The sequence below is a fragment of the Ylistrum balloti genome, unplaced genomic scaffold, assembly GCF_031769215.1.
Source record: "Ylistrum balloti isolate Yb309-2 unplaced genomic scaffold, AGI_CSIRO_Ybal_v1 Utg369692, whole genome shotgun sequence".
NCBI lineage: Eukaryota > Metazoa > Mollusca > Bivalvia > Pectinida > Pectinidae > Ylistrum > Ylistrum balloti.
In genome coordinates this window covers 407,775-427,935 of record NW_026781927.1, presented here as the reverse complement: position 1 = coordinate 427,935, position 20,161 = coordinate 407,775, and the positions used below count along the sequence as shown (strand labels likewise).

At 37.9% G+C, this 20,161-nt stretch overlaps 1 protein-coding gene across 1 annotated transcript in view; it reads left to right on the top strand.

The window, feature by feature from the left end:
- Positions 1 to 20,161, top strand: part of LOC132565101 (leucine-rich repeat serine/threonine-protein kinase 2-like) — a 107,791-nt gene that overhangs the window by 66,191 nt on the left and 21,439 nt on the right. The window contains exons 37-48 of the mRNA XM_060229709.1: positions 176 to 272; positions 995 to 1,049; positions 7,062 to 7,343; positions 7,760 to 7,872; positions 10,093 to 10,193; positions 10,408 to 10,508; positions 10,888 to 10,959; positions 13,044 to 13,126; positions 13,584 to 13,711; positions 14,355 to 14,464; positions 15,176 to 15,249; positions 15,642 to 15,736. Coding sequence (XP_060085692.1) covers positions 176 to 272; positions 995 to 1,049; positions 7,062 to 7,343; positions 7,760 to 7,872; positions 10,093 to 10,193; positions 10,408 to 10,508; positions 10,888 to 10,959; positions 13,044 to 13,126; positions 13,584 to 13,711; positions 14,355 to 14,464; positions 15,176 to 15,249; positions 15,642 to 15,736 — 1,311 coding nt within the window. The remainder of the gene's footprint in view (positions 1 to 175; positions 273 to 994; positions 1,050 to 7,061; positions 7,344 to 7,759; positions 7,873 to 10,092; positions 10,194 to 10,407; positions 10,509 to 10,887; positions 10,960 to 13,043; positions 13,127 to 13,583; positions 13,712 to 14,354; positions 14,465 to 15,175; positions 15,250 to 15,641; positions 15,737 to 20,161) is intronic.

Genomic DNA, 20,161 nt, shown 5'->3' with positions numbered 1-20,161 from the left:
TAATACTTATCATGTGTATAACCAGGGTTAGAAAAATCCACTCGTCCGCTCGTCTAGACGAGTCGAAGCTACTTGTAGGCGAGTGATTTGTTTCAGCTACTTGTCCGGTGGGCGAGTGAAATTTGTAGTTCTGACTATTGAATACTTAAGATGTGTGTAACACATATGTCTGTAGGCTTTGCTGACATCCAGGACTTTTTCACTATCAACTGCAAAAAAGAGTCTCCTGAGATGGAGAGACTTCGAGAATTCATCAAGGAGAAAATTGACAGGTACAGTGAATAAAGTAATATTTAAAAGTAAGATTACTGGTCATCTGTAGGCTGAATATAAATGATGGTGAGTTGAGGAATAACTCAAAAATAATATATACATGTTTAACATCATACAGGGGAGATAAATATTGTGTTGTTGACACGCTCTACCATCAAGGGGAGATAAATATTGTGTTAAAGACACTCTTTACCATCAAGGGGAGAAAACTATATATATATATATTCTGAGCTGTCTCTACCTTAGAAAATCAAGGGGAGATAACTAACTGTTCTGAGTTGTCTATATTTTAAAAAATCAGGGGGAGATAACCGTCTATTCTGTGTATCCTATATTGCTCGGCATTGTAAGGAGATAGATGCCATCAATGAGAAATAACGGTGTTGTATACTTATACTGCAAGGGCAGATAACTCTGTAACAGATCTGTGTTATACTGCAAGAAGTAGATAACTCTGTATCAGATCTGTGTTATACTGCAAGGGTAGATAACTCTATATCAGATCTGTTGATTACTGCAAGGGTAGATAACTCTGTATCAGATCTGTGATATACTGCAAGGGTAGATAACTCTGTATCAGATCTGTTGATTACTGCAAGGGTAGATAACTCTGTATCAGATCTGTGTTATACTGCAAGGGTAGATAACTCTGTATCAGATATGTGTTATTGTCTATCCAATAAATGAGGGACAAATAACTATAAATTCATTCTGTTTACAGTTACAAGGTGAAGGGTCAGCCAGTGATGGGACAGAAGGTTCCAGCTGATTATGTGGTGAGTTGATCAAGATCTAGCTCTTATTGAGGCACCAAATCATTTGTTAGTATCATAAATTGGACCAAACTGAATCATAAATACCCCATAACTGTATAACCCCATACCTGTATAACCCAGTACCTGTATAACCCCATACCTGTATAACCCAGTACCTGTATAACCCAGTACCTGTATACCCCCAGTACCTGTATAACCCAGTACCTGTATACCCCCAGTACCTGTATAACCCAGTACCTGTATAACCCCAGTACCTGTATAACCCAGTACCTGTATACCCCCATACCTTAATAACCCAGTACCTGTATAACCCAGTACCTGTATAACCCCATACCTGTATAACCCCATACCTGTATAACCCTATATCTTAATACTCCAGTACCTGTATAACCCCAGTACCTGTATAACCCCATTACCTGTATAACCCCAGTACCTGTATAACCCCAGTATCTGTATAACCCCAGTACCTGTATAACCCAGTACCTGTATTACCCAGTAACTGTATAACCCCAGTACCTGTATAACCCAGTACCTGTATTACCCAGTAACTGTATAACCCCAGTACCTGTATAACCCAGTACCTGTATAACCCTATATAACCCCAGTACCCATATAACACAGTACCTGTATAACCTTAAATAACCCCAGTACCTGTATAACCCAGTAACTTTATAACCCAGTACCTGTATAACCCCAGTACCTGTATAACCCCGGTACCTGTATAACTCCAGTACCTGTATAACCCAGTACCTGTATAACCCCAGTACCTGTATAACCCCAGTACCTGTATAACCCAGTACCTGTATAACCCAGTAACTTTATAACACAGTACCTGTATAACCCCAGTACCTGTATAACCCCCGTACCTGTATAACCCCAGTACTTGTATAACCCCAGTACCTGTATAACCCAGTACCTGTATAACCCAGTACCTGTATAACCCTAAATAACCCCAGTACCTGTATAACCCAGTAACTTTATAACCCAGTACCTGTATAACCCCAGTACTTGTATAACCCCAGTACCTGTATAACTCCAGTACCTGTATAACCCCAGTACCTGTATAACCCCAGTACCTGTATAACCCAGTACCTGTATAACCCAGTAACTTTATAACACAGTACCTGTATAACCCCAGTACCTGTATAATCCCCGTACCTGTATAACCCCAGTACTTGTATAACCCCCGTACCTGTATAACCCAGTACCTGTATAACCCCCGTACCTGTATAACCCAGTACTTGTATAACCCCAGTACCTGTATAACCCAGTAACTTTATAACACAGTACCTGTATAACCCCAGTACCTGTATAACCCCCGTACCTGTATAACCCCAGTACCTGTATACCCCCAATACCTGTATAACCCCAGTACCTGTATAACTCCAGTACCTGTATACCCCCAATACCTGTATAACCCCAGTACCTATATAACCCAGTACCTGTATAACCCATTACCTGTATAACCCAATACATGTATAATTCAGTACCTGTATAGCCCAGTACCTTTATAACCCAGTACCTGTATAACCCCAGTTCTTGTATAACCCCATTACCAGTACCTGTATAACCCGGTACCTGTATAACCCCCGTACCTGTATAACCCAGTACCTGTGTAACCCAATACCTGTATAACACAGTACCTGTATAACCCTGTACCTGTATAACCCCTGTACCTTTATAGTACCTGTATAACCCAGTACCTGTATAACCCAGTACCTGTATAACCCCAGTACCTGTATAACCCAGTACCTGTATAACCCAGTACCTGTTTAACCGCAGTACCTGTATAGCCCACGTACCTGTATAACCCCAGTACCTGTATAACCCTATATAACCCCAGTACCAGTATTACCCTAGTTCCTGTATAACCCAGTACCTGTATGACCCCAGTACCTGTATAACCCTATATAACCCCAGTACCTGTATAACCCCAGTACCTGTATTATCCAGTACCTGTATAACCCCAGTACCTCTATAACCCTATAAAACCCCCGTACCTGTATAACCCAGTACCTGTATACCCCCAGTACCTGTATAACCCAATACCTGTATAACCCAGTACCTGTATAACCCCAGTACCTGTATAACCCTATATAAACCCAGTACCTGTATAACCCCAGTACCTGTATAACCCCAGTACCTGTATAACCCAGTACCTGTATGACCCCAGTACCTGTATAACCCTATATAACCCCAGTACCTGTATAACCCCAGTACCTGTATAACCCCAGTACCTGTATAACCCAAGTACCTGTATAACCCAAGTACCTGTATAACCCCAGTACCTGTATAACCCAGTACCTGTATAACCCCAGTACCTGTATAACCCAAGTACCTGTATAACCCAGTACCTGTATAACCCCAGTACCTGTATAACCCTATATAACCCCAGTACCTGTATAACCCCAGTACCTGTATAACCCAAGTACCTGTATAACCCAGTACCTGTATAAACCCAGTACCTGTATAACCCCAGTACCTGTATAACCCCAGTACCTGTATAACCCAGTACCTGTATGACCCCAGTACCTGTATAACCCTATATAACCCCAGTACCTGTATAACCAAAGTACCTGTATAACCCAAGTACCTGTATTACCCAGTACCTGTATAACCCCAGTACCTGTATAACCCAGTACCTGTATAACCCTATATAACCCCAGTACCTGTTTAACCCTATATAACCCCAGTACCTGTATAACCCCAGTACCTGTATTACCCAGTACCTGTATAACCCCAGTACCTGTATAACCCTATATAACCCCAGTACCTGTTTAACCCCAGTACCTGTATAACCCAGTACCTGTATAACCCCAGTACCTGTATAACCCCAGTACCTGTATAACCCAGTACCTGTATTACCCAGTACCTGTATAACCCCAGTACCTGTATAACCCAGTACTTGTATAACCCTATATAACCCTAGTACCTGTATAACCCAGTACCTGTATAACCCTATATAACCCCAGTACCTGTATAACCCCAGTACCTGTATAACCCAAGTACCTGTATAACCCAGTACCTGTATAACCCCAGTACCTGTATAACCCTATATAACCCAAGTACCTGTATTACCCAGTACCTGTATAACCCCAGTACCTGTATGACCCAGTACCTGTATAACCCTATATAACCCCAGTACCTGTTTAACCCTAGTACCTGTATAACCCCAGTACCAGTATAACCCAGTACCTGTATTACCCAGTACCTGTATAACCCCAGTACCTGTATAACCCAGTACCTGTATAACCCTATATAACCCCAGTACCTGTTTAACCCCAGTACCTGTATAACCCAATACCTGTATAACCCCAGTACCTGTATAATCCAGTTTCTGTATTACCCAGTACCTGTATAACCCCAGTACCTGTATAACCCAGTACCTGTATAACCCTATATAACCCCAGTACCTGTATAACCCAGTACCTGTATAACCCTATATAACCCCAGTACCTGTATAACCCTATATAACCCCAGTACCTGTTTAACCCCAGTACCTGTATAACCCCAGTACCTGTTTAACCCCAGTACCTGTATAACCCCAGTAACTGTATAACCCCAGTACCTGTTTAACCCCAGTACCTGTATAACCCCCGTACCTGTATAACCCTATATAACCCCAGTACCTGTATAACCCAGTACCTGTATAACCCAGTACCTGTATAACCCCAGTACCTGTTTAACCCCACTACCTGTATAACCCCAGTACCTGTTTAACCCTAGTACCTGTATAACCCCAGTACCTGTATAACCCCAGTACCTGTATTACCCAGTACCTGTATTACCCAGTACCTGTATAACCCCAGTACCTGTATAACCCTATATAACCCCAGTACCTGTTTAACCCCAGTACCTGTATAACCCAGTACCTGTATAACCCCAGTACCTGTATAACCCCAGTACCTGTATAACCCAGTACCTGTATTACCCATTACCTGTATAACCCCAGTACCTGTATAACCCAGTACCTGTATAACCCTATATAACCCTAGTACCTGTATAACCCAGTACCTGTATAACCCTATATAACCCCAGTACCTGTATAACCCCAGTACCTGTATAACCCAAGTACCTGTATAACCCAAGTACCTGTATTACCCAGTACCTGTATAACCCCAGTACCTGTATAACCCCAGTACCTGTATAACCCAGTACCTGTATAACCCAGTACCTGTATAACCCCAGTACCTGTATAACCCTATATAACCCAAGTACCTGTATAACCCAGTACCTGTATAACCCCAGTACCTGTATAACCCAAGTACCTGTATAACCCAGTACCTGTATAACCCCAGTACCTGTATAACCCTATATAACCCAAGTACCTGTATTACCCAGTACCTGTATGTATAACCCCAGTACCTGTATGACCCAGTACCTGTATAACCCTATATAACCCCAGTACCTGTTTAACCCTAGTACCTGTATAACCCCAGTACCTGTATAACCCAGTACCTGTATTACCCAGTACCTGTATAACCCCAGTACCTGTATAACCCAGTACCTGTATAACCCTATATAACCCCAGTACCTGTTTAACCCCAGTACCTGTATAACCCAATACCTGTATAACCCCAGTACCTGTATAACCCCAGTACCTGTATAATCCAGTACCTGTATTACCCAGTACCTGTATAACCCCAGTACCTGTATAACCCAGTACCTGTATAACCCTATATAACCCCAGTACCTGTATAACCCAGTACCTGTATAACCCTATATAACCCCAGTACCTGTATAACCCTATATAACCCCAGTACCTGTTTAACCCCAGTACCTGTATAACCCCAGTACCTGTTTAACCCCAGTACCTGTATAACCCCAGTAACTGTATAACCCCAGTACCTGTTTAACCCCAGTAATAACCCCCGTACCTGTATAACCCTATATAACCCCAGTACCTGTATAACCCAGTACCTGTATAACCCAGTACCTGTATAACCCAAGTACCTGTATAACCCCAGTACCTGTATAACCCCAGTACCTGTATAACCCCAGTACCTGTATAACCCCAGTACCTGTATAACCCCAGTACCTGTATAACCCCCGTACCTGTATAACCCCAGTACCTGTATAACCCCAGTACCTGTATAACCCCAGTACCTGTATAACCCTATATAACCCCAGTACCTGTATAACCCAGTACCTGTATAACCCAAGTACCTGTATAACCCCAGTACCTGTATAACCCCCGTACCTGTATAACCCCAGTACCTGTATACCCCCAGTACCTGTATAACCCAGTGCCTATATAACCCCAGTACCTGTATAACCCAAGTACCTGTATTACCCAGTACCTGTATAACCCAGTACCTGTATAACCCAGTACCTGTATAACCCAGTACCTGTATAACCCTATATAACCCCAGTACCTGTATAACCCCAGTACCTGTATAACCCCCGTACCTGTATAACCCAGTACCTGTATAACCCTATATAACCCCAGTACCTGTTTAACCCTAGTACCTGTATAACCCCAGTACCTGTATAACCCCAGTGCCTGTATTACCCAGTACCTGTATAACCCCAGTACCTGTATAACCCAGTACCTGTATAACCCTATATAACCCCAGTACCTGTATAACCCCAGTACCTGTATAACCCCCGTACCTGTATAACCCCAGTACTTGTATAACCCCAGTACCTGTATAACCCCAGTACCTGTATAACCGAGTACCTGTATAACCCCAGTACCTGTATAACCCCAGTACCTGTATAACCCAGTACCTGTATAACTCCAGTACCTGTTTAAACCCAGTACCTGTATAACCCCAGTACCTGTATAACCCCAGTACCTGTATAACCCCAGTACCTGTATAACCCTAGTAAGAAAATCCGTTAAATTCAATCTGAATTAACGATTTTCCTAGTGATTTTTGTTATTTTTGATGATATAAATAAATATTGATGTAAGATATTATAAGTTTTACCTGTTTCGATTGTCATTCCTACATAGATATGATACCCCAGTATTGATTTCATGATCATGAGAAACCTTTGTTTTATCAGAAACTGGCTGAAGTTCTGGAGGAAGAGGTTCGTGCTAAACAGAAAACCTACCCGGTCATCACACACACCCAGCTTCTTAAGGTGGTTGAGAACCACAAGCTTGATCTTGAGGATGAAGAGTTGAAGCAGGCGGTGCGGTTTCTACACCGCAGTGGTGTGTTGCTGCACTACGAGGATGCAGCACTGAAGCTGAAGGATTTATACTTTATAGACCCGGGCTGGCTGTGTCGCATGATGGCTCAGGTTACGGTATCTCAGATCAACCAACAAGTCAGAAATGGGGTTGGTATCACATTTACTGATAACTCATTCACTTGGTGTCACTACATAACATTGTCAGTGTTAATGTGAAAACAGGACCGTCTCCCACACAGTTCGAAACATGGATTAAAAAACTTTGAAAAACCAAAGTGGGCTTATTGAAGGACATCACATAAGCCTAGAGAACAGCAAAACATATAGATTAGCTTATTATAAGAAAGTGACTCGTTTTCAGAAAAATATGACACTACATACATTTTAAAATCAAATATTATACATTGAAATATTGTGTGCTCTTAAATTTAGTTAATGATTTAACTTGCAAATGTGAAAGTGACAGTTTTAAGATTAAATATGTATTATATTTGGTTTAGTTCTCAAATTTACTTGAATTTTTTTATTTCTCGAAACATGAATTTTTGACTTGCTGTTTTCAGATTCTACGTAAACAAGATATGAAAGCATTGTTAACAGGAAAGAATGTTGAGGAAGAGCAGAGGCCTTCCTTTCCTATCGAACTTTTTCCTCAGTACATCAGGCTCCTGGAGAAGTAAGTGTGTAAACAGTAGCTGTGTCAAGGTCACAAAAGATACTGAGTCAAGGTCACAATAGATACCAAGTCAAGGTCACGATAGATACCAAGTCAAGGTCACAATAGATACCAAGTCAAGGTCACAATAGATACTAAGTCAAGGTCACAATAGATATCAAGTCAAGGTCACAATAGATACCTAGTCAAGGTCATGATAAATGGCAAGTCAAGGTCACAATAGATACCTAGTCAAGGTTACAATAGATACCTAGTCAAGGTCACAATAGATACCTAGTCAAGGTTACAATAGATACCTAGTCAAGATACCAAGTCAAGGTCACAATAGATACCTAGTCAAGGTCACGATAGATGCCAAGTCAAGGTCACAATAGATACCTAGTCAAGGTTACAATAGATACCTAGTCAAGGTCACAATGGTTACCTAGTCAAAGTCATGATAGATACCAAGTCAAGGTCACGATAGATGCCAAGTCAAGGTCAAAATAGATACCAAGTCAAGGTCACGATAGATACTAAGTCAAGGTCACAATAGATACCTAGTCAAGGTCACAATAGATACCTAGTCAAGGTCACAATAAATACAGTGTCCAGGTCACAATAGATGCCAAGTCAAGGTCACAATAGATGCAGAGTCAAGGTCACAATAGATACAGAGTTGAGGTCACCATTTGTTGTCTAGTCAAGGCATAAATGATGGCCCCAGTACATCAGACTTGTATAGTACTTCTGACAAGGTCACAGTCAGTTTTGAGTCAAGATCACAACAGATGTTGAAACAAGGTCTCTGTTGGTTGATAAGTCAAGGTCAGACTTCTGGGGAAATGTTTAAACAGTAATGTGTCAATACTTAGTCAAGATCACAACAGATGTTGAAACAAGGTCTCTGTTGGTTGATAAGTCAAGGTCAGACTTCTGGGGAAATGTTTAAACAGTAGTGTGTCAATGTCAATACTTAGTCAAGGTCACAACAGATGTTGAAACAAGGTCTCTGTTGGTTGATAAGTCAAGGTCAGACTTCTGGGGAAATGTTTAAACAGTAGTGTGTCAATACTTAGTCAAGGTCACAACAGATGTTGAAACAAGGTCTCTGTTGGTTGATAAGTCAAGGTCAGACTTCTGGGGAAATGTTTAAACAGTAGTGTGTCAATACTTAGTCAAGGTCACAACAGATGTTGAAACAAGGTCACTGTTGGTTGTTAAGTTAAGGTCAGACTTCTGGAGGAGTGCTTCAACAGTAGTGTGTCAAGGTCAATACTTAATCAAGGTCACTGGTGGTTTTCAAGTCAATGTCAAATAATTGACCATATTTTCAAAACCACAAAAGTCTAATATTCTTTGTGATATTAGTGTTTATTCGATCAAAGCCAAAGGTGTGTATTGAAACATTTTCTTAAATGGCTATTAGCTTTTTGTCCTAGAACTGACTACCAGGGTCAAAGTCATGATAGTATTTAATGAATCAAATTAATATTTCATTATTGATTTATAGGTCAAGGTTATGAGTTATAATTAGGTCAGGGAAAAAAATAAAGGCAATGTGATCAGGAGCAGAAAGATTTAATGGTTTTATATTTACATCAATATCATTGAGTCTCTCTAATGCTAGGGAGTCAACTGCCTAACCACATGAATTTTCCCCTGGTACTTTGGTTTCCTGCTACTGTAAGACCCCTTGTGGGCTTCCATCTTAGCCAACAAGAGTGATTGATATAAGCTTTAAGCTTGTTTGGAATTTGTTGTAAGATAAATCAAATTGATATAAATGATATACTAGATATATTTTAATTTCTGTATCCAATACTTATGTTTTAAACGCCAAAACAAACCTTTAATTCTATCAATGGCACAACCAAAAGGTGTAAAACACAGATTTATATAAAAATATGGAGACTTTGATATTGCAAGGCATATTTTGTGTTATTTAGACTGCATTTTATGTTGAAAAATAATGTCACCTCATATGAAGTGTCTTTTAAATTTGCATGGTTGACCGAGTTCATACCAATATATCTGTGTGTAAGAATTCGAATTTGTGGAGGAGACGGTCTGATTCCAATTTGTGGAGGAGACGGTCTGTTTCCAATTTGTGGAGGAGACGGTCTGATTCCAATTTGTGGAGGAGACGGTCTGATTCCAATTTGTGGAGGAGACGGTCTGATTCCAATTTGTGGAGTAGACACACTGATGATGTTTCTAGCAATGTGTGCATTGTTTCAGGTTTGAAATTGCACTGCAATACTCTGAGGAAGAAGTGTTCATTCCATTCTATCTGCCTGTAGAACAACCTGATCTTCACATACCACAGCTGAAAATTAATGGTACCTTGTCCTAATCCGTTTTAGAATTTTAGCACATAATTGAAGTCTTAATATTTTATTGTCTTTTTGACAAATTAAGAACACATTAAAGATAATAATATATCACTGCATCATAAATCTATTTATATTCTTTATATTTTATTTACTTTTGATATTTTGTACTTGTAATGAACTTTGACATTGTGATATTGACCTTTGATCTTTGACCCTGCAGAAAAGATCAGTCGTCACTATACAATGCCACTTGTGCCACTGGGTCTGTGGTCACGCCTCATCACTCGTCTGGTCGCATTCTCCAACAGTGCCCTTACTCTGGTAAGTGTTCTGAAAAGGGGAGGTAATTTATGGTTAAAAAGGAAGACAACTTTATTTTTTATTTAAATGGAGACAACTTAATTTTTTTCAAAAATTGAGACAATTCTATTTTTAAGAGAGGAGACAACCATAGATCTGGAAGGAAGACAATCTTAGGTCACACTTCAACAATGCCAGAATCCAAATATCTATTTTATTCATGAACAGATGTCACATGTCAAATAATTTTCTTGAGGAATTGATTGTCACCAGTTCTCAGATGATCTTAACTGCTGTATGTTATTATGTGATATTAAGCACATGGTAGATTCAAAACTTTGAAATTAGAAATTAGATTTTACATAATGTAAGCAATGATCCAGCAGTCCTATATTGTCAGGCTTTGGTGGAGGAGAAGAAACCCCCAACAATGAAGTACTGGCAGAAGGGTATATTTGGCTACTGGTCCAATGTAAGTATGATAGATACTACTCTAAACCCACTTTCTGTTGTGGCCACTGATGTTCATGGTTTCAGTAAAATAACAAATTCAAGCCCTTTCCTTTAATGATTTCTGTGTTACCATTTTGTCTTTAATTACACCCCATAGGGAGCCCCTATCTGGTTGCTGATTCGCCCACGACATGTAAGCTTACTGTAGGGCATTTGAGACAAACAGGTCAGTGGTGACCAGCTCGTAGACCGGAACAACTCTTGACACTAAAGTAACAGCATATTGTACAATGTCCGAAGGAATAAGTCCACGTAGTTGACTTTCATACTCAATAAATGTCTGTGTTTATGTTTGGGTAGTGATGTAAAGGTCAACAGTATTTTTGAAATTTGTATAAAGGTGTCATAGAATTCAAACATGTTACAGATCTAAACCAGAACGTTTCATTTTAAACAAACTCGTCAGAATCATTCATTGGAGGAAATGAATTATCCTCAACCCTGGATTAAACATTAGTTTTACGAAACTTGTTACAGCTGTGTATGTAGATTCATGAAAACCTGCATTAAAGATAAACAGACTTTTTTTATAAAGGAAAACTAGTTAAATACGAAAATCATTGTCTGTCTTAACTCACTACAATCAATGTTCGCAATCTTGCTTCAAATGTTAAATTTGTAAATTAAGTAAATCATTTATTAAAAAAAAGAAATTAGTTTGCAGGAACTACCTGTGTAAGTTGAACATAGACTAACTCCTGTTTTGTTAAGATTAATAATACAGTACTGTACTATATATATCATTTAAACACTGTTGTTTTACTATAATCATCATATTTAAACACTGTTGTTTTACTATAATCATCATGTTTAAACACTGTTGTTTTACTATAATCATCATGTTTAAACACTGTTGTTTTACTATAATCATCATGTTTAAACACTGTTGTTTTACTATAATCATCATGTTTAAACACTGTTGTTTTACTATAATCATCATGTTTAAACACTTGTTTTACTATAATCATCATGTTTAAACACTGTTGTTTTTCTATAATCATCATGTTTAAACACTGTTGTTTTACTCTAATCATCATGTTTAAACACTGTTGTTTTACTATAATCATCATGTTTAAACACTGTTGTTTTACTATAATCATCATGTTTAAACACTGTTGTTTTACTATAATCATCACATTTAAACACTGTTGTTGTACTATATATATCATAATCATCATGTTTAAACACTGTTGTTTTACTATAATCATCATGTTTAAACACTGTTGTTTTACTATAATCATCATGTTTAAACACTGTTGTTTTACTATAATCATCACATTTAAACACTGTTGTTGTACTATATAATCATCACATTTAAACACTGTTGTTTTACTATAATCATCATGTTTAAACACTGTTGTTTTACTATAATCATCATGTTTAAACACTGTTGTTTTACTATAATCATCATGTTTAAACACTGTTGTTTTACTATAATCATCACATTTAAACACTGTTGTTGTACTATATATATCATAATCATCATGTTTAAACACTGTTGTTTTACTATAATCATCATGTTTAAACACTGTTGTTTTACTATAATCACCATGTTTAAACACTGTTGTTTTACTATAATCATCATGTTTAAACACTGTTGTTTTACTATAATCATCATGTTTAAACACTGTTGTTTTACTATAATCATCATGTTTAAACACTGTTGTTTTACTATAATCACCATGTTTAAACACTGTTGTTTTACTATAATCATCATGTTTAAACACTGTTGTTTTACTATAATCATCATGTTTAAACACTTGTTTTACTATAATCATCATGTTTAAACACTGTTGTTTTACTATAATCATCATGTTTAAACACTGTTGTTTTACTATAATCATCATGTTTAAACACTGTTGTTTTACTATAATCATCATGTTTAAACACTGTTGTTTTACTATAATCATCATGTTTAAACACTGTTGTTTTACTCTAATCATCATGTTTAAACACTGTTGTTTTACTATAATCATCATGTTTAAACACTGTTGTTTTACTATAATCATCATGTTTAAACACTGTTGTTTTGTCTGTTATCAGGATGCTTTCTTTCTGTTGGATTATTACTTCCTAGAGGACGAGGAGATACACCTGATGGTGCCCAACACCTCAAAGGGATCCACGTAAGTCTGTTACAATGAATCCGATTGGTCAATAATATAAACTTTATTTATTTTACAACAATTGAGAAACAAGTTATGTCAACTTATACTAATCACTCTTGTTGACCCAGATGTAAGTGCGCGAGGGGTGTTATTGTGGGAGGAAACTGGAGTACCCGGGGAAAACCCACGTGGTCGGACCACTGCTGTTTGATAGTGATTGGTCAACATGCTGTGCTTCAATGTTACAGTGCATGTGATTGGACAATATGAAGGGTATCAAAATATGAATGTAACAGAGCTTTTGGATTGTCAAAATAGTCAGCATCAATAAAACACTTCTGGTGATTGGTCAGAGCAACCATTATTGAAATAATGGTGGATATGATTGGTCATTGAACAGTTACTAATGTCGGAATAAGTTTTTGATAAAAAAAAATGACCTGAATCACATAGTTTTATTTTGTTTATGATCCAGGTTGTTTGGGCTCCTAGTAGACCATGTATGTGCTCTGGTGGAGGAATGGTATCCTGGTCTGACCAGTCTGGATCCAGTCCAGGGGAGAGAACTCCTGGTACAACATGTACCCTGCACTGGATGTACAAGTAAAGATTGTTTAATTTTGGCTTGATACAGGAGACTAAAATAGGATTCAGCAGTTTACAGTTTATTGAACTGCATTACATATATGGGTGGGCTTATTATCAGGCATGGACTTATTACCGGATACATCTGATAAAGTATGTAGAATTTAAACTTTGTGCTATGTAAATAAATAGACATAGTATACTTACTTATGTAACTGTGTACGAATATTGTGCATTTGAGTAAATAAATAGGATATGATCTTTTTGCAATTTTTTCAATTTTTTAAAATTCACCCTCATGCCCATAGTTTTGACAACGTTTTGGTGTAATTATCAAGAATAGAGGATGATTTGTTTGCTTTGCTTATCACCCCCTTAACAGCCATGGTGATTTTAAGGCTGATTCTCTGTTTAGTAGCTGGTGTCTACCACACTGAACAACATATGGGAGGTCCATCACATGCAAGCCAGAGCAATTAGGATAAAGTGTTTTCTCAAAGACACAACAGTATCTGCATTGACTGGTCTGTTTCCTAGATTTCTAATAAACTGCTATGGAAAGTGTCAGAACCAAGCAAAATGTGGGAAAAATACAAATATGTTTTAAACTTAATAACGATTGATTTTTCATTAGAAAGTAAAATTTTTTCTTTAAACTCAGATGTGGATGCTCAGAAACACTTTCTATTGGACGATCTACTAGACCAGACCAAAAATGGATTGGAGATCTTCTGTGATGTTCATATGGGTTATGTCCCTTTGTCCGAATTGGTATGTTGGTAAAGTTTCATTCTATGATGAAAGTGTCCTTGGCTATTGGGCTATTCCAGTAAAACATCTATCCACCCCAGGGCTCTAGGTTATGTTTAGGGCAATTCCAGTGAAACATTTATCCCTCCCCAGAACTCCAGGTTTTGTTTTGGGCTATTCCAGTAAAACATCTATCCACCCCAGGGCTCTAGGTTATGTTTAGGGCAATTCCAGTGAAACATTTATCCCACCCCAGCACTCCAGGTTTTGTTAAGGGCTACTCCAGTAAAACATCTATCCCACCCCAGGACTCCAGGTTTTGTTTAGGGCTATTCCAGTAAAACATCTATCCCACCCCAGGACTCCAGGTTATATTGAGACTGGACCACTCACAGAATTCAATAGATAATTTGTTTAGAAGTTACTTACGCAGGAAAATGAGCCATCCATAGATAGAAGTGGATTTTTTTTTGAGTCCTGGTGTCAAATATTTTTTCCCGGAGTAGCCTCCCCTGATACTAGACCAGTTTCATCAAGAAATTTCAAAGTGCCATGATCAGGATTTATTTTGAATTCAAAATATTAAGAAGAAAGCCTGATATTTATTCCGTTGGTCGTGTTATGAGGACCATTACTGACCTTACCTAGAGTCACGTCAGGCTCAAAAATAAATAAGCTTTATCTGGCAGGAAGATAATAAAATAAAAGATAAATTGAGTTTTATCATTTCAGGCACCAGACATCATTCTGAATGACTTAAAACCAGAGCTTCAGGTTGATCACTCAGTTTTTGAATTCTCTGAAAGGTGAAATATCTTGTTATAGCTACTTTTCAATATCATAAAGATACACTATTTGCTGATGACATTTTTCATGAAAGTGTGACTTCTACTAGTTATTGACTAAATATTGAACTGTGAGTTCGTTTTACTGGTCCAAGTAATTTCTTTTCCATTGTCTGAAAATTGTTCAAAGGGTTTCAGAAAATATCATCACATTATCAAGAATTTAGATCAAATTTTAAATTGGTGAAGCAAGAGCAAATCACAATTAAAGGAAAGAGTGACCAGTTTTATTGAAAAGAAGATTAAGACGAGTTGTGGTTGACAAGGCTAAAATCTTTGTCAGTCTTAATAATATTATGTTCTCAAAATGGAAACCTTTTTTTTAAACACATTCCTTGGTGTAACTGATTCAGTCCTTACGATCTGCTGGGAGACGGAGGATATGGAGCTGTTTACAGAGGAACCTACAAAGGCCAGGTAAGGAATATTATAGAAATATCTATGTTGAGTTATGACATCAAACCCAGTCTGACGTCTCGTGTAGACTTCCTCGCCCCGTCTGACGTCTCGTGTAGACTTCCTCGCCCAGTCTGATGTCTCGTGTAGACTTTCTCGCCCCGTCTGACGTCTCGTGTGGACTTCCTCGCCCCGTCTGACGTCTCGTGTAGACTTCCTCGCCCCATCTGATGTCTTGTGTAGACTTCCTCGCCCTGTCTGACTTTTCATGTAGACTTCCTGGCCCAGTCTGACGTCTCGTGTAGACTTCCTCGCTGAGGACATGTTTTAATCCTATACAGATCTACCTGAGGACACTATATTAACCTATACAGATCCACCTAGGATCACTTTTCAGGTTTGGTCTATTTAATCCTATACAGATCTAACCTAGGACACTACTCTATTTAATCCTATACAGATCTAACCTAGGACACTACTCTATTTAATCCTATACAGATCTAACCAAGGACACTACTCTATTTAATCCTATACACTATCTATTTAATCCTATACTGAAGGACACTACTCTATTTAATCCTATACAGATCTACCTCTTTTGAGGACACTACTCTATTTAATCCTATACAGATCTACCTGAGGACACTAATCCTATACAGATCTCTACCTGAGGACACTACTCTATTTAATCCTATACAGATTTAATCCTATACAGATCCCCTCGAGGACACTACTCTATTTAATCCTACACAGATCCACACGAGGACACTACTCTATTTAATCCTATACAGATCTAACCAAGGACACTACTCTATTTAATCCTATACAGATCTAACCAAGGACACTACTCTATTTAATCCTATACAGATCTACCCTAGGACACTACTCTATTTAATCCTATACAGATCTACCTGAGGACACTACTCTATTTAATCCTATACAGATCCACCCGAGGACACTACTCTATTTAATCCTATACAGATCTAACCAAGGACACTACTCTATTTAATCCTATACAGATCTACCCGAGGACACTACTCTATTTAATCCTATACAGATCTAACCAAGGACACTACTCTATTTAATCCTATACAGATTTACCTGAGGACACTACACTATTTAATCCTATACAGATCTACCTGAGGACACTACACTATTTACTCCTATACAGATCCACCTGAGGACACTACTCTATTTAATCCTATACAGATCTACCTGAGGACACTACTCTATTTAATCCTATACAGATCTACCTGAGGACACTACTCTATTTAATCCTATACAGATCTACCAGGACACTACTCTATTTAATCCTATACAGATCTACCAAGGACACTACTCTATTTAATCCTATACCTATACAGATCTACCTGAGGACACTACTCTATTTAATCCTATACAGATCTACCTGAGGACACTACTCTATTTAATCCTATACAGATCTACCTGAGGACACTACTCTATTTAATCCTATACAGATCCACCTGAGGACACTACTCTATTTAATCCTATACAGATCTAACCAAGGACACTACTCTATTTAATCCTATACAGATCTAACCAAGGACACTACTCTATTTAATCCTATACAGATCCAACCAAGGACACTACTCTATTTAATCCTATACAGATCTACCCGAGGACACAACTCTATTTAATCCTATACAGATCCAGCTGAGGACACTACTCTATTTAATCCTATACAGATCCACCTGAGGACACTACTCTATTTAATCCTATACAGATCTAACCAAGGACACTACTCTATTTAATCCTATACAGATCTACCTGAGGACACTACTCTATTTAATCCTATACAGATCTAACCAAGGACACTACTCTATTTAATCCTCTACAGATCTAACCAAGGACACTACACTATTTAATCCTATACCGATCTACCTGAGGACACTACACTATTTAATCTATTTAATCCTATACAGATCTAACCAAGGACACTACTCTACCTATACAGATCTAACCAAGGACACTACTCTATTTAATCCTATACAGATCTACCCAAGGACACTACTCTATTTAATCCTATACAGATCTAATCCTATTTAATCCTAGATCTACCTGAGGACACTACTCTATTTAATCCTATACAGATCTACCCACTAGGACACTACTCTATTTAATCCTATACAGATCTACCAAGGACACTACTCTATTTAATCCTATACTACTCTATTTAATCCTATACAGATCTAGGACACTACTCTATTTAATCCTATACAGATCTAACCAAGGACACTACTCTATTTAATCCTATACAGATCTAACCAAGGACACTACTCTATTTAATCCTATACAGATCTAACCAAGGACACTACTCTATTTAATCCTATACAGATCTACCCGAGGACACTACTCTATTTAATCCTATACAGATCTAACCAAGGACACTACTCTATTTAATCCTATACAGATCTAACCAAGGACACTACTCTATTTAATCCTATACAGATCTAACCAAGGACACTACTCTATTTAATCCTATACAGATCTACCTGAGGACACTACACTATTTAATCCTATACAGATCCACACAAGGACACTACTCTATTTAATCCTATACAGATCTACCCAAGGACACTACTCTATTTAATCCTATACAGATCCAACCAAGGACACTACTCTATTTAATCCTATACAGATCGGACACTACTCTATTTAATCCTATACAGATCCACACAAGGACACTACTCTATTTAATCCTATACAGATCTAACCAAGGACACTACACTATTTAATCCTATACAGATCTAACCAAGGACACTACTCTATTTAATCCTATACAGATCTAACCAAGGACACTACTCTATTTAATCCTATACAGATCTAACCAAGGACACTACTCTATTTAATCCTATACAGATCTAACCAAGGACACTACTCTATTTAATCCTATACAGATCTAACCAAGGACACTACTCTATTTAATCCTATACAGATCTAACCAAGGACACTACTCTATTTAATCCTATACAGATCTACCTGAGGACACTACACTATTTAATCCTATACAGATCCACCCGAGGACACTACTCTATTTAATCCTATACAGATCTACCCGAGGACACTACTCTATTTAATCCTATACAGATCTAACCAAGGACACTACTCTATTTAATCCTATACAGATCCACCTGAGGACACCACTCTATTTAATCCTATACAGATCTACACGAGGACACTACTCTATTTAATCCTATACAGATCCACCAGAGGACACTACTCTATTTAATCCTATAGGACACAACTCTATTTAATCCTATACAGATCTAACCAAGGACACTACTCTATTTAATCCTACACAGATCCACCCGAGGACACTACTCTATTTAATCCTACACAGATCTACCCGAGGACACTACTCTATTTAATCCTATACAGATCTACCCGAGGACACTACTCTATTTAATCCTATACAGATCTACCCGAGGACACTACTCTATTTAATCCTATACAGATCCAACCAAGGACACTACTCTATTTAATCCTATTTCTAATCCCTATACAGATCTACCAAGGACACTACTCTATTTAATCCTATACAGATCTACCCAAGGACACTACTCTATTTAATCCTATACAGATCTAACCAAGGACACTACTCTATTTAATCCTATACAGATCTACCTGAGGACACTACTCTATTTAATCCTACACAGACCCACCCGAGGACACTACTCTATTTAATCCTATACAGATCTAACCAAGGACACTACTCTATTTAATCCTATACAGATCTAACCAAGGACACTACTCTATTTAATCCTATACAGATCTACCTGAGGACACTACTCTATTTAATCCTATACAGATCTAAATCCTATACAGATCCACCTGAGGACACTACTCTATTTAATCCTATACAGATCTAACCAAGGACACTACTCTGTTTAATCCTATACAGATCCAACCAAGGACACTACTCTATTTAATCCTATACAGATCTAACCAAGGACACTACTCTCTTTAATCCTATACAGATCTAACCAAGGACACTACTCTATTTAATCCTATACAGATCTACCCAAGGACATTTAATCCTATACAGGACACTACTCTATTTAATCCTATACAGATCTACCCAGGACACTACTCTATTTAATCCTATACAGATCTACCTGAGGACACTACTCTATTTAATCCTATACAGATCTACCAAGGACACTACTATTTAATCCTATACAGATCTACTCTATTTAATCCTATACAGATCTAACCAAGGACACTACTCTATTTAATCCTATACAGATCCAACCAAGGACACTACTCTATTTAATCCTATACAGATCTAACCAAGGACACTACTCTATTTAATCCTATACAGATCCACCAGAGGACACTACTCTATTTAATCCTAGACAGATCCACCAGAGGACAATACTCTATTTAATACTAGACAGATCCACCCGAGGACACTACTCTATTTAATCCTTAAGATCCTAGGACACTACAGAATCCT